Source organism: Dermacentor silvarum, chromosome 1 (genome assembly GCF_013339745.2).
Source record: "Dermacentor silvarum isolate Dsil-2018 chromosome 1, BIME_Dsil_1.4, whole genome shotgun sequence".
Lineage (NCBI taxonomy): Eukaryota > Metazoa > Arthropoda > Arachnida > Ixodida > Ixodidae > Dermacentor > Dermacentor silvarum.
In genome coordinates, this window is record NC_051154.1 from 412,332,008 (window position 1) to 412,348,662 (window position 16,655).

Here is a 16,655-nt window from a genome sequence, read left to right on the forward strand (position 1 = left end):
AAAGATGAAGACATGCACTGGGGCTCGGGCGCTCGGACACCGGGCGCTAGGGGGCGAACGAGGAAAAAGAGGAAGTGAGCAGAATATAGAACAGCAGGCCCAGTGGTGGATGCCGCCACTAGTAGTGACCACCACCCGATTGTCATTGAAATTAACAACCCCCTCATTTCTTTAAATAAACATACGCATACTTTCGTGGACTATTCAAAATTTAAAAACAATTTACAGTCAACCTTGTCTTCTAGAACAGATATGGAAACAGATATTAAAGCGATGAGTCTTAGTGCAATTTTGAAGGGTACTATTAAAAAATCAGAATTTGTAGTACCATCAACAAAAGAGCGCATTGATTGTCCATGGTGGAATAGTAATTGCGCACGAGATTATCGACGCAGAAAAGCTGCATGGAAGAAACGTATTTCCAATCAGTGCCCTACTAATTGGTGTAATTATAAATATGCTGCTTCTACGTTTAAAAGAACAGTTTCCTTTGCGAAAGATAATTATGATGAAAAACGGTACAACTTTTTATTGAAAAGTGATAATAAAAAAGCATTATTTAGGTTTCTTCGCTCTCCTAAGGCCTTTCCAGTGCCCATAAATACTGATTCAGTGGTTTTGCCACCAGAAGAATTATTAGAATCATTAAATAAGATCGCAAAAGCCTTAGAAGAGCGTTTTACAACTCAGGTGCAAGTAAACTTCGTAGGGGTTCTATCAGGGGATGACTTTATAGAGGTATCAATGGAAGAACTTCAGCACGTTATTCGGCTGCTCCCTGGCACAGCTCCAGGTCCAGATCGCATTACATCAGGCATGTTAAAAATATTGTTTGACCTCTCCCCACGAGACCTCTCCAATATCGTTAACTACTCCCTCATGAACGCATGGATTCCTCCTGACTGGAAACTCGCAAAAATAATCCCCCTGCTCAAAAACCAAGGAGCAGGATTGGACCCAGATAATATCAGACCAATCGCATTAACATCAAATGTTGTGAAATTAATAGAAAGGGTATTACACATTCGTATTACGAAATTTTTAACGGATAATACATTATTGAGCCCATGTCAGATTGGATTTAGACCCGGATGTTCGATATGGTGCGCCCATGTCGATTTAGAGGAACGCATTAAGCTGGCACGGCACAGGCGGCAGTATGCAGCTTTAGTGACCCTTGATTTAGCTAAAGCCTACGATAGTGTAGAACATGTCATACTCCTAAACGTTTTAAATAGCATGGATTTCCCTCGATATATTATCAATTGGATACATGAATTTTTAAAGGATAGAAAATTTTATTGTTCTCAGCGTGGCTTGGTGACACAAAAATATAGTCAAACAAGAGGAGTTCCCCAGGGATCTGTCCTTTCTCCTATTTTGTTTAACATTTTACTAAGTTCAATCCCATTGTGCGGTAGTGTACAAGTATATGTCTATGCAGATGACATAGCATTCTTTGCGTCTGCGAGTGATATTCACTCATTACAGAGTACACTACAGTCATACTTGGGAACACTTGAAGCCTGGTTTGCGAATATTCGAATGTCGCTCAATGTTAACAAAAGCGCTGTGATTGTGTTTCCATTGAATGTACCAATTAATATCTCTCTCCAATATCATCACGAAATTATTCCGCAAGTTGACTTTATCAAATATTTCGGTGTAATATACGACACAAACATGAGCTGGCGAAATCACATCGATCATGCTAAATCTAGGGCGACACGCGCGGTTGGCATGATAAGCAAACTTGGCCGACATCGCTCAGGGCTACGCAGAGACACTTTAATGATGATTTATCGTATGTATGTTCGTCCGATATTGGAATTTGGATGCGTGCTATTCTCTGGTGGGCCAGCGTACAAAATTAACTCCCTGGTTCTTCTAGAGCGGGAGGCAATTCGGAATTGTCTCGGTTTGCCAAAATTTGTAGCCAACAATGTTTTATATCAAGAAGCACGACTGCCTACACTTCCCTGCAGATTCCGCATTCTAACGGTAAAAACATATTTAAACATTTATGCATCTTCTTTGAGAAGATCACAATTTGTATTTATTAGGGAAATGAGGGCATTTTTTGAAGAGCATTGGTCCCGCCTACTTCGACCTCAAGTTTTGTTTGTACAAGCTGAGCTCGATCCATTAAATGTTAATATATGTGAGATCGCTTGCTCAGACAAACCCTTACCTAATATAATGATTGAATTTGACGATATATTTCCATCGAATGCCAAACTCCTGCCCACTACATACTTAAACGGCATGTTACAAGATCATTTAACGCAACTAGGAATAGATCACGTGATCGCGACTGACGCGTCAATGAATGAAGAGAAAGCGGGTGTGGGTATTTTCTCCGAATCACTATTCTGGTCTTATGCAGTACGCCTTCCGGATTTCACACCCATATTTTTGGCTAAACTAGCAGCGATTATCTTAGCTCTGCGGAAACTTCCTTCAATTTACTCAGCAGTGGTTATAGTGACTGATTCACTGTCAGTATGTACATCGCCGACTTCATCTGCAGACACTACTGTAACCAATACATTTAAATTGTTAACCCCTCCTAACTTAAGTCTGGTACAATTGGTATGGGTTCCAGGCCATCGTGGTATATTTTTAAATGAAATGGCTGACACACTTGCGCGGATATCTCTTGATGGACCAGTTATGTCTGTCATGCCTAGTTCGGCTTATGTCACTGCGGCTAGGTATAGAAAATTTTCCCTATTACAAGATTCTACAAAACTGAAAATCCAAATGTCGGAATTCAATCATTTGTCCTTTTCGTGGGACAATAAATGGTGCCCCACACGTAAATTAGGGATCTCCATAACAAAATTACGCTGCCGAATCCCACCACTAAATTTTTACCTACACAGGTCCGGTCTGGCACCGTCCCCTCTGTGTCCCACCTGCCAGGAACCCGAAAACATTGACCACTTTCTATTATTTTGTCATCGCTTTAGGAATGAGAGGAAGAAATTCGAATTTTCATTCCGTAAATTGGGTATTTCACTAACTACTGAAAATATCCTCTCCTTCGGGGCTTCTTCAATGGGCTTTAGCTACAGGAACATCTGCGTGGCCCTCTGTGACTATATCTGTGACACAAAAAGACTACCCAGTTAATTCTCGAAATAAATAATTGGATAACTCATTAAATCGCTAATTGGTGTTTCGAAATTATTCTAATACCACCAAAATTTTTGTGCTGTTTTTATACAATTACAATGATTTTAATTCTGTCTCTGCCCTGTAAATCTCTTTCCAAATTATCATAAACATTATACTTCACCCTGATTTAGTTTTCCGTCTAGTTTTTTTTTCTCCATCTCCCCCTTCCATTTAACCTTTAACCGACGGCTTCTTGGCCAATCCCCCGTAGTGGGTAAGCACCACGCATGAGGATCAAGCAAGCAAGCAAGCAGGCCCAGGAAGGGGTGCTGTCTCTGTGTCTCTGTTCATTACAATGGCGCAGTTGACGAACGCCCGGTCTTAAGGCGCTCCAGCCTTAAGCACCGTACTGCGGAGGCCTTGCGTCCTCCTTCATCACGCCGTCCTGGGTCCTTTCGGCGAGGGAACGCCGTCAGCGTTTCCCTTGGCATGGCTGCCCTACCTGGGACTACCTTAATCCCCGAGCTGCCAAGGCATGCCGTCCACGCTGCCTTGGACGTGGATTCTCGCCGTCCTGGGTGCCTCTTGCGGCCAGGGAACGCCGTCCACGCTTTCTATGCCCTGTATTACTGCCCCACAACATCATCAACCTCTCAGCCAGCAAGGGATGCTGTTCACGCTCCCCTGGCCATGCTTCCGGCTGCAGTGAGTACCGCGGCCGCCACCAGCCCTGGCTCAAAGGATGCCGTCCATGCTCCCTTGGCCAGTCGTCCGGCTGGCCCGAGTACTGCGGCCGCTGCCGCCGCCTCAGTGAGCGCGGTTTCCGCCCCTGGTTCCTCGCCTGGTTTGGCACCGCCAACCATGGCTGATATAACTCGAGCCATCTCAACACTGTCACGACGGTTTGAAGACGCCGCCAAGATTCTGGCATCCGCTACCACGTATGGTATGGGGCTTCCTGTGTGCGGCTTAGCACTTCCTGAGTTTCGTGGGTTCCAAGACGATCCTGCGCAATGGCTGAAGATTGCCGACTCCTTGGGCGACAGGCACGGTTGGTCCGACGGTGCCAAGCGTTCGTATGCCGAGGGAAGGCTTCGTGAAGCCGCCGAAGCGTGGAACAGGTACAACGGTCATACGTACCGGTCATGGCGTGAGTGGTCAGAAGCACTGCTAACAGTATTCGGGAGCCTTGCTTCGTCATACGATGATCGATTTATGCGGATGCGCGCTCGACGCCAAGACCCATCTGAAGATGTCGTCGTCTACATTTATGACAAATTAAGGCTCCTCGGCGCATGCAGCCTGACCTGGCCTTCTCCTACGGCTCGGCAATACGTACTGGATGGACTGCTAAATCCCATACATGGGGCCATTTTGGCGGCCCAACCCCTCGAAACAACAGCAGAAGTTTTTTCTCGTAAAGCAGCCGAGCTGCAAGAAAGCGGACGACGCCGGCAGGCTCTCGCTACGCTGAATACAGGCTCCTCGCGGGACCTGCTTCCTCTATCTAGACAAGGCTCTACAACATTCTGCGGCAGGTGCCAATGCAACGACCCCGCAGACTCCCCACAAGAGAACCACAACCGGGCTTACTACGTGACGCGCGAGCTACCACTACTTCAAATGCACGTCGATAAAATCGACGACTTATGTCCTGCTGTGGACACAGACGCTGAACGGTCAGCCATGAATAGTGTGTCGCCGGCGCCATCCACCAACGAGATGGCCCACCAGCCCGTCTACGAGACGACGTTAGGCCCACATGTCAAGCAGCGAGAACCCGACCAGGGCCCGGACCGACCTTCCCAGAGTCCCGCATCACCCTCCTCGGGCAGCAGCAGCAGCAGCAGCGCGCAGGTCCGCTCCGCCCGAAGCCACCACCGCACCAGGGGAGCAGCCGCAGCGCCCGGTATCCTCCAGTACCCAGCAGCAACCAGTCCCAACACCCCATGGTTCCAGCAGCAGTGGCGGTGGCAATCCCTCAGCCCCGACTCCTGCCACCAGAGATCACGACCCGGTGTTCAGGCAAGCGTCAGCGGCCATTGACCAGAGCCATCCACCACCATGGTCGCCCACCTCCGCGAACGCTCCCGCCGGGGCCGTCGCCGTCAAGCGCAGCATGCACGCAGGCGTCAAGGCGCTCTTTCCAGGGTCAGCGCGGCGCACAAGGCACAGCGGCCACTGCAACGAAGCGCCGCCCCAGAATGGCTCCGACCATGCCCTCCAGCCACCCAGAGCACCACCACCCGCGGACAGCCTCCCAAGCTACCCCTGTGACAGTCCCCGAAAGCCTGAGGAGAAGAGGGGAAGACCGGCAGCACCACCCACAAAAATCAACGGAGCACCCTCCAAGGGAATCTCCCCAATCCCGCCCGAAACCTACAACGCTGAGCGGCCGGACAATCGACGGCAAGACCTGTGACCACAGCGCAATAGTCAGTGCCGACCCCCCGAGGAGTTGGTTGCGCGCTGGACGGTCTTGACGACTACTTCCGACGACGACTATACAATGATTTTCCAGCATCAGCGCGCAATCACAACCGCCAGAGCTATCTTCAACAGCGTGGCCGAGTGTAAAGATGAAGGCATGCACTTGGGCTCGGGCGCTCGGACACCGGGCGCTAGGGGGCGAACGAGGAAAAAGAGGAAGTGAGCAGAAAATAGAACAGCAGGCCCAGGAACGGGTGCTGTCGCTGTGTGTCTGTTCATTACAACACACACACACACACACACACACACACACACACACATATATATATATATATATATATATATATATATATATATATATAGGTTTCGGAAAGCTGGTCAGACCCCAGCCCCCCCCCCCCTCCCCGGACAAAAAATGAAAACTTTCCGCCTATGCTATCTGCCACAGGCAATTAACAAAAAAAAAAACTTTCCTGCAGCTAAAACGAAAAACCCTGCATAGTAATTAGCTATGAAGTTCGACATATGGCTGAATGAGAAATGTACAAAATCCCTTTTGATGTCAAAAAAGGTACGTGACTTTCCGAACCCTAGGTGAGCAGTAACATGACTTGGCGTAATATTTAATTACGTTTGTTGCTATTTTTTTTAAACCTTCGCCTTAGAACTTTGGCTCAAACAAGTCGCGCATCCGCTTTTACCCCAATTGGCCACTCGACGGAACGGAAGATGTGAAAACTATAAAACTTTGTGAGAATAATCCTGCTGCAATTTCTCTGCTTCAAACACCGTATTTTTTGAACTCGCGCAGCGTTATACTATATATTTCAAAATTTTTTATAATATTTCAGCTCGCCATTTTCATCTACCTGTGCACTTCGCGGTAGACTGGAGGTGCGGAAATAGCAAAAATGTGTCATATCATAGTACACTATGCACAACAAAAGGATACACGCCACATAGCTTTCTCATCTGCATCGCTGCGCTTTCTCGTGACAAACTTCTTTCAAGATTTCTCTACAGCACATGCGGCTCAATTGAGGCAGCTTGCTCAGTGCGCGTGCGCACAAGCAAAATTTGCAGAGAGCCGGTTCTGCAACGATCGACATGGCAGGCACCGTCGAAGTTTACTAAACATGTTTACCGAACTTGTGTATATTAAATTATTATCCCTTACCACGTTTGTCTGAGCTTCCCAACAGCTTCATTTCCTACCAATTAAAACCTGTTTCTGGGGTGCGGGTGTCGTTTCCAATTGGAAGTGGAAGAAAATAGTTTTTCGTAGACTTTATGAATTTATTAGCACCGCGACGCTTCCGCGATCGTTGCAAACAATTTCCCCTAAGATCCTGACTCGGTTTCAAGAAAAAAAAAGAAACGAACTTTTTCTATTTCAGTCAGTGTGCAGTAATTACGCACAAATCAGCTCACCATTCCGAGCAACGGGAATTTTAGAACAATTTGATAGCATCGTTAATGTGTGAGGAGATACTACCGAAGCCAGAATTCCCAAGTCTTTCAGTCTTCCTGTGCGTGTGCAAGGAAAGAAAAAGAAATTATGGCATGCTTTATCGATTCAGTTCTGCAATATGTAGTTGTACCAGCTCTTTTCAAAGTAAATTCCTTTCACCGTGATATCCTTGTCAGTCGGTTCAGCACTCAGTCACATTCAATTCAAAGTTACGTGAAGTCACGTGACGCGCTTTTCCCCTCGGCTTCCGTCGTTTTACGTGGCCACAGTCACAGTGGTTACCCGCCGTGGTTGCTCAGTGGCTATGGTGTTGGGCTGCTGAGCACGAGGTCGTCGCATCGAATCCCGGCCACGGCGGCCGCATTTCGATGGGGGCGAAATGCGAAAACACCCGTGTACTTAGATTTAGGTGCACGTTAAAAACCCGAGGTGGTCCAAATTTCCGGAGTCCTCCACTACGGCGTGCCTCATAATCAGATCGTGGCTTTGGCACGTAAAACCCCATAATTTAAGTTTTAATTTTTTTAGTCACAGTGGCTGTTCGATTCCTGTTCGTTTAGTATGCATGTTAATATGGTCGTGAATCACCCAATGGCTGGTAAACGTTCTACGAGGTCACGTGAAACGGCTGTTTACGTGGTATGACGTGCTTTTCGTGGGTACCATCGCAGAGCTTCTTCGAAGCCCGCTCGTTTGATATTCATGCCAGTATTGCTGGGCAACACCCATGAGCTTGCGAAATTTACGTAATCTCACGTGATACCCTTTTCCCCGTGGTCTGACGTTCGCTCCGTGGGTACCACCGCGTAGCTTTTGCGATTCCCGTTCGTTTGATATTCATGTCGACATGGTTAGGAATAACGAGCCATGGACTGTCGAAGGTTACGTGATGTGTCATGACTCTTCTTCAGGTGGTCTGATACGCGACGTGCGTACCATTGTAGAGCGTCTTCGAAGCCCATTCGTTTGATATCTGTGTCAGTATGGTTGGGAATGACCCATGAGCCTAGCAAAAGTTACATGATGTCACGTGACACCTTTTACCACGTGGTCTGATGTACGCGACGTGCGTACCATTGAAGAGCTTCTTCGAAGCCCGTTCGTTTGATATCCATGTCAATATGATTGGGAATCATGCATGGGCCAGCGAAAGATACGTGAGGTCACGTGACACCCTTTCCCACAATTATGGTGTGCAGGGGCGTGTCTACCATGCTATCGGACCCGTCAAACACGTTGGCTATCCCACCCCCGTGTGCCGCGCGCAGAGTTTTTGTTTCCCCCTGCGTGACGCTCGCCGAAATTGCAACTGGAAGCTGGCACGGTTCGAAGTCGTTGACCCTCGTCCCGGGAAAATCTGCCTTTGCAGCACTGCAGTATCGTTCGAGAAGAACCAGTGCCCTCCAGCGGAGCGCCTTCCAGGCAGGGAAGCAACGCCGGACGCAAGTCTGCCATCAGAGAATAGAGCCCATGGAGTGTCCCCATTGGCCGAACATGACGCCACTCGCACGGGCCCTACGATTGGATGAACATGACGACACCTGCACGGGCTCGACGAATGGCTTAAAGTGACGTGACCCCGACCCTGCGCCTCCTTTATTTTTTCAATGCCAGTGCCATCGGTCGCTCTGCATCGGGAGACCTTGATGCGCATTAGTTCAGTGAGTTGATGCGTGACGCAAGCTACCCAGACTGCATGCGTCACGCGTGCGTCTGAGCGCGCACCGCTGCCGTTCTGGAAGAGATGCAGTAGACGCTTCACGCATCACGCTTCCAGCTAATCGCATAATTAGTTCAACTAATAATTAGACCAAGTGTTCATTGTTTTTTGGGAAAAATACTTCAAGCATACGTCAGTGCTGCAAAATTTTGCAACATTAGTGAAAGGGACATAAAAAAGAAAAGAGATGGCAGAAAATTTTATTCTCTCAGCGCATTTTACGGTGAATATCATTCTCACATGTTAAGTGGCTGAACCCTCGTATACACCACTAAGAGGGTTCCCTGCAAATTTACGTGAGCAAACAATCATATCATATCACAATTTGAAGGGGAAAACAAACACGTTACTTACACTGACATGCACTGCGCTTAATTACACCTAAAGTGATGAAACAAAATTAGACCAGAGTCCGAATTTGCTGATATTGCGAAACAAGAATACATAAATCGTCGACTGAAAAATATACACGATTATAACCAAACCAAAAAAAAGCAATAACAATGGCATGTTCCGCGTGACAGTATGATTGTGCATGAGCGTTGCCCTTGTGGGTCGCCAATTTCTCTATTAAAAAATGCTTTTAGTGTGCGTGTATAATGGTATCCCTGAAATCCAATAATCTAGCCATGTAAAGTTACATTCGCGCCAAGTTTACTGGCTAGAGTTTCATCATTGTACATTGCAATGATTCTATGAGATTCAAAAATGAGATGAAATCGCTATAGTCGTGTCTACGGGAGTGCTCACCTATGCTTTCGCAATACATTGCCGCGCAACTATTTGGAAAATGTAGTTCAAATCAAACTTTACCGCAGGAGCGTTGTGAACAAAAATGTGCATTTTTAGCAGAAACTTTAGCTGAAAGCCTGACCCTCTTGTAAATAATACTCTACCTATTTTTCTGTATCATTCTTCCTAAAGAGCAGGCGTTGTGCCTCTCTCGCGGCAGCCTGCTCCCTCCCCCTTTACCAGTGTCTATTGTATATGAGTGTTTTCATATCGAATAATATTCTGCATGCGTTCGGCTAGTAATGAAATGAAATGTTTATTTATCTCACATTTACACAAAAGCCAGGGAGAGGAGACAAAGGGCAAAAAGCTGCCTGAAGCAGCTTGAAGACCGCCCGGCACCCGTTGATAACATGATGGTATCTTCACTATCTTCACTTCGAACCGAACCAGGCCGCGCCGGGTAATTTCAGGTTTGAAATTACCGGGCAGGTCTCATGCGGGCCAACGTACGGTACTTTCGGGCTCGAGCCGGGTCTGAAAAAACGGAGCGTGAAGTCTCCTAGCACCTGTAGCTCGCTGAGGACAACAGCGTGCTCTAATTCATATCTGTCGGTGCCGTGACTGGAGGCCCGAACGCCAACATCTGACGAACAGATTGTCTGCTTCTCGAGTTACCGTCATCATGGTCGAAATTCGTTAAATGTTAGGAATCCTTTCAACGTCAGTCCGGGGTGCGGCATCCGTCCCTTAGCCTGTGTGCGCGCTGGTGATGTACTTGCACGAGTGAACATGAATATAAAGTTTGTTCGACCCTCGGAAATTGTGTGATTGTCCTAGATATAAGTTCGAAAGGAAATTTGCCTAGCTATCTTTTGCACTGTAGTACATCAATATGACAGCAGTGGACACTAAGAGGAAAAAACGCAGCTTGGCAGGCCATGTAATGCGTAGGATGGATAACCGCTTAACCATTACAGTTACAGAATGTGTACCAAGAGAAGGGAACCGCAGTCGAGGACGGCAGAAAATTAGGCGGGATGATGAAGTTAAGAAATTTGCAGAGGCAAGTTGGAATCAGCTAGCGCAAGACAGGGATAATTGGAGATCGCAGGGAGAGGCCTTTGTCCTGCAGTGGACATAAATATAGGATGATGGTGATGATGACGGCATTAGGATCAGACACCAGGAACTCAACCGCAAGCTGAGGGGTAGCCTCGGAGTTTGGCGCGTACGAAATCTGAAGTAGAGGCGTCTATGTGAACATCCAAAATCAAATTTGGACTGCGCCCCACGGTGATGTTCAGTAGGCGGATTGCCCATAGCAATCCGCCTACTTCGCAGTACAAGGCATTGCTCCGCCGCATCACAAGGCCTGCTCTGCCATAGCCTCCGCAGTACAAGGCATTGAAGAAGGGCCGGGAGCACCGCTAAGGAGATCAGAGGAGATCTTCCATTGCCAGTAACTCCTCACTGTGTGTACTACGCAGACAAAGAGCAGGTGTACATGCTGTAGGAGCTGGATGTCGTGGTCTCGGAGTCCGGCGTCACACAGAGGGTCGCGCTCTATCCTACGCCACCGGTGGGTCTCGTAACGGGCAGCTGGTCTACGCTACCGAGGCGTTACATGGAGGCTAATGGCGAATTCCATTGGGAGAACAGGAGGACTCAAAAGCACGCTGAAAGTGCTCGTTCCAGAGACGACGTGTTTCAGTGGTCGAACAGGAGTGGGAGAGCCGTCATCCAGTGGTAGAACAAGAGCAGTTTCGCTGCGCCGAGAGCAGCCGGGAGCAGTCCGGACTGCTCTCGCCTGATAAGCGGAGTACGGAGGAAGTCACGTGGCTTAAACCGTCATGTCCTCTTAATTTCTTTTTACTTTTGCTTAGAGTGTACTAGAGAATGGTCCTCTCTACTTATGCTTCAGCCGGCGCGCGCGGCGGCAACGGCGGCAGCCAAACGTAGTTGGTGTTTTGGCACCGCTGTTTTTGACGTCGGTGATACGAGCGAGCTTCGCAGCAATTTAGCGACAGATCCTGGCATTTCTAGTCCGCCTTGCTTCTCGTTGGATGCACGGGGGACAGCGGCAGCAAAGCGTCTTCGCCTTGCTGAAGTGCTAGAGACGCTCGACGGTGACAGCAGCGAAAGCTGCTGGAGCTCATCTTCAGATTCAAGTTCCAGTTTCAGATGATCTTCGCAGGCGGAAACGTTGTGGGATGCGTTGGGGCTGCACAAACGTATGTATAGTACGTGGCTGCAAACGGTGACAGCGTTATGCCCGACAGATTATAAGACGATTACGCGTGTTTTACCGCTCTCCTGCAGAGAATGGTGGGACGTTGATTGCTTTAGTCACATGGTACATTTCTCCTCACACGACCCCCTCCCACCTGCTCACCGAATGCACGCCGTATTCCAGTGGCGGGTCGAGTGTCCCTGCTCTCACTGCGCTGTCACCCGACTCCGCACTGCGCGGCGCCCTGCTCCTCTTCTCCCAATGGAATTCGCCATAAGGGGTCCCACGCCGTCGTCGGAGCACAGTTGACTAGTGTCGTTTCGTTCGTGATGAGTACGAGGTCGGAGGTAGGGTAAACGGAACAGGGGGTTTATTTACATCGGAAAGGCAAACTTATTTACAGGACATGGGGATACACGGACTGGCCGGAGTACGGAGCACAGTACATTGTAGCATGTCAGCGCTACTACATCTCAGCAGACTAGATCGTTCTGGGAGAGCACTATCTACATGGCAGAGCAGATGGGGGAGCGATAGCTACATCTTTCTTGGAAAGCACTAGCTACATCTTTCTCGGAGAGCACTCCAGATGAGCCGCAAACGTCTGCTTAAAAGCCCTCTATCCTCCCTAGGCCAGGGAAACCTGCGGGCTCACCTTCCTCCAACCGGAGCGTCCAAAGTCACCGAAGGCTCCGCCTTGAGGGTGAGGGCGCGCCTAAACACTCCGGCTACTTTATTCCCCGAAACCACTTGGAAAGGTAGCCTCGGGCGTACACGGCTCACTGTCACAGAGACCGGAGGGGACGCCCGTAGACAGGGGGTGTCACGCTTGATCCAATCTGGCGCGTGTTGGTTCCGGGCACGGCCCAGTCATTAGCGGCTTCGTCTGTCGAACGGCCTTGGCGGCTAGCTGTGGCCGTGGGGAAGCATCGCACGCACTTTCCCAGGCATTCCTTGGTCCCAGCCTCGTGGTGGGCAGCCGGATCACATCCATCAGCCCCGTAGCCGTCAAAGGTGTCTCGCCTTGGCGTCGCCGCTTGTCTGTCGGATGCGACGTACTGTGGACCTCACCAAGCTGATTCGTCTAAAGAAATCAGAATTGGCTCGACTGTCGCTTCCCCCGCTGGCCGACCATGACAACGCACGGTAACATTTACCATCAACTCACCACTCTCGTATTCCACTAAACACTGAAGAATTGAAAAATTCGCCGTAAACATCACCGGTAATTATCTTCAATCAAAGCAAACAGCACTGGAACCCGCCGGGGTGGCTCAGTCAGCTAAGGCGTTGCGCTGCTGAGCACGAGGTCGCGGGATCGAATCCCGGCCCCGGCGGCCGCATTTCGATGGAGGCGAAATGCAAAAACGCCCGTGTGCTTGCGTTGTAGTGCACGTTAAAGAACCCCAGGTGGTCGAAATTAATCCGGAGCCCTCCACTACGGCGTGCCTCATAATCAGAACTGGTTTTGGCACGTAAAACCCCAGAAAGAAGAAGAAACAGCACTGAAAACTTCGCTTACCTCGATTCCCACAGTGCGTGGGATCCGCCTAATTTATTTTAAATGAAAAGCTTATCTCTCTCTGTGTTTCTCTATATCATGCGAAACAATTTTGAAAGCTGTAGACAACGCAAGTGTTGCAAAGAGTGACGGCGATGTTGTGATGACGGCGGCATTGCGACCCTGGTAAGATGGCGGCTGCATGTAAACAAGGGTGGTGGCTTGGGCTCGTTGGTAATTCATGGCAAAAACGACGTACATTGCGAAGGACAGAGACCGGGAATGACGACACACACTGCGGTTTTTTTTGTGCGCAAGAGGGTTTCGACGCGAATTTAGGGCGCCGGCCAAGCGTCCCTGAAGGGAGCCGAACGCCGGCACACGTGTGCCCGGCGGTGGTGTGTGCCGTCTCTCTCAGCCCCTGTCCTGCACGCTGTGTGTCCTTTTTACCATTGTTGTATGTCTTTGATTGCATGCCGACCATGAGACGACCACACTGGAGTGACGCGCAGGGACAGCAACCGAGTAAAGACGTCGGAAAAAGAACCACAACGTGACACTGCGAAATAATAATCTCAATTTGATGAATGGAATGGAACAGCGACATGTTGGTGTTCTCGTTCATCCCCTGCCGCCGCGCGCTGCCCTAATTCAGGCTACTTCTAGTGTTCATTTTTCCTACCAGCCAATCGGGCTCGCCTAATCTGAACTATATCTGGTGTTTGTTTGCACTATATCGGGCACGTTTTCGAGCTGCATTTTCTCCCGGATCAGCCCACATTTTTTAGGCATGATTGGCGCGTCCTAGAGCGTGACCTTGCTCTGACCTTGGCTCCGAATATACAAAGAAATGCTTCCCATTGAAAAACAAAGTTGGCTTGATTTCGTTATCACTAATGGTTGCAGTATGTGGCTACTCTTGCTGTTAGTTATTTAGTTATTCATTTATACTTGCAGGATATTTCTGAATTGGTGAGTGAAGTCCATTTCATAAGAAACAACAGGGGAAAATATGAGAATACACATATTAATCGCTAATGATACAATATCAATTGAGGGTTTGTCAAACACAGCATCAAAACTAAGCGAAAGTAGTATAAAAAGACAACACTAATTCTTACACATGCACATTATTATTATAATATTATCGTACATTATTCGCTAAGGCTCTCTCGGAAACAATTATTTCTGCCAACGATTCCATGAGGAAGTTTGTTCTCCTTCTGCGATGATCGTGGCAGAAATAATTGCAAAAAAGCATGTGTTAACGCGCACAAATTCACAATTTAGGCTGCTGATCAAACTGTATAGAGATAAGTATTGTGCTGGTGCCGTGAATTTGTTATGTGGAGTAGGGTGCTAAAACAATTCATGAAAATAATTTTTTTCAGAGTATCATAGCGAAGTTCTCGGGTGTTCATAGGCACTTTCAGAAATAATCATTAAATGACTTGTTAAAAACGTGTTGTGATGACGTGAAAAACTGAGTTTGGCTCAAGAAAGTTTGCTAGGATGAAAACAAAAAACAAATTGTTCCAAGTAATTTGCAGCAGGTAGGGGTAATGGTATGCGACAGTAAGAAGCGTTAATACCACTTCACATTACGTTCTTTTTTTTAGTGTTTCTTTTATTACCATGATAACTGCATCTTTAGCATGTCAACGCCGTGGTAGCTTTTACGAAGTGCGCTTACCGATTTTCATTTTTTCTTTCACTGCTCTTCCAAAAGCGGGAACGGATGGGTAAATGCGCTGGCACTCCTGAAAAATTCAAGTCGTTATTTATCAACAGCTTTATGCGGAAAACATTCTAAATTATGAGATTCCTCACATCATTCCTTATAGGAAAATCTGACACCGCCGTTCGTGCATGTTTTCCTAACGGGCACTGTGCCACTATGGCGATGCCCGGATGTGGGCGTGGCCTGGCTTAGAACACAGTAGCTCCTGCATAAAGAAAGCTGTCTTACAACTAAATCCCCACAAAAAAAGTGTTTGTTTTTGGTTAAAACAGCTTTCCTTATTCGCCTTTTATACAATACGCGAAGGAAACATAAAACAGATGATTTTAGCACAGGCCCAGCGAACGTAATATTTTAAATCCTACTAACTTCAGCCGCCACTCGGTACTGTCTATGATTAATATAATGGCACAATCCAGCAAAAAATTCACACATTACATTTTTTCATAACAAGTTAAAAAACGTTTTAGTGAAGAATGAACCATTGCGACAGACGGAACGCTGCTAGTGAGAGGCGTCTTCACGACTCCGATAAGATGCCAATCGTAAGCCTTCCCGGCATTCCTGTGCGTACAATTTATATGCCGCGCCAGTTTTCACTCTTGGTGATTATCGGAAACTGTGTGTTCTAAATCCATTAAACGAATGTGTTTTATACCCGGCTTGCCTTGGTCAAGAGGGCCAGGCTGGCGGCTTCAACCAATGGGGTCCCGGACTGGGGACTCCACCTAGTATGTAGCGCTCCTGCGTGAGTCCACACCTCTCTTTCTTGTTTAATAAATGCTTTCCACCATCACAACATCGAAAATCTATCCGGTGTACGTACGTCACGCAATCATCACTCAAATCCGCGGGATGGCGATGATTTGCCTACCTAAAGATTAGGATAGTCGGCTAGAAAAGTAAGAAATGTTTGGTTTAATAAAGTAATAGTTATATTAATGACTTTTATTTGTTGTAATGAGGCTATTCAGGTATAATTTATTTTATCGCTGAGAAATTTCGTGGACAATATGCCAAGCACCATGGAGAAGGGTAGCAAGGTGCTTGGAAGTCTGTTGCTGCCAAATTTGGTCGGGCTTTCCCGATAGGTGAGAACCGTCAGTGCGGTGGCTCAACTTTGTGTGTGCGCGCGGTAACGCTGGAGCTCTAGCGACGCACACTCACCGTCGCGTCGGATTTTAAACCTTTCGCGCCCGGTAGTTTCTGGAATGGTGGATACGCTGCGCCGCAGTCACGGACCTGGCGTGCAGCTATCGCGGTCATTGCTTCGCCCTTCGAGCGAAACTCCTTAGCAAAAGACATCTATGGAGGCGCATTTGTGAATGTGCAATGCAGCTGCCACTGATTCTTAGAATGCACGTTCTATTATAGGGACACTCCAAGCGCATTTTTGCCGTCGTCGCCGTCATGTTCCGTATAAAGTCCAACGGCGATAAAATCGCCGCCGCGCGCAGTGCGGTGTGTGTGAGAGTGAAAGCGTGCGAGGGTGAGCCGGCAACCGCAGCTTAATCTCGCGTACGCGGCAGGGGAAGGTGGCCGGAAGCGCCGCCTTCCTCTTCGTTCACGCGCGAGGCACGGGAGGATGTGACGGAGGCGGGAGGGGGGGGGGGGGGTGCGTTCTGCTTCCACAGCTACTGCTCACGGAGCTATCTTGAAAGCGATCTGCGACGCGACCGAAGTGTGCACCCGCGGGGCCTCATCTTC

General features: G+C 48.2%; 1 protein-coding gene across 1 annotated transcript in view; it reads right to left on the reverse strand.

Moving 5' to 3' along the window:
• LOC119447252 (cytochrome P450 4V2) overlaps positions 1-16,655 on the reverse strand; it is a 249,406-nt gene that overhangs the window by 23,177 nt on the left and 209,574 nt on the right. The window contains exon 9 of the mRNA XM_037711486.2: positions 14,901-14,967. Within this exon, the coding sequence (XP_037567414.1) occupies positions 14,901-14,967 (67 nt within the window). The remainder of the gene's footprint in view (positions 1-14,900; positions 14,968-16,655) is intronic.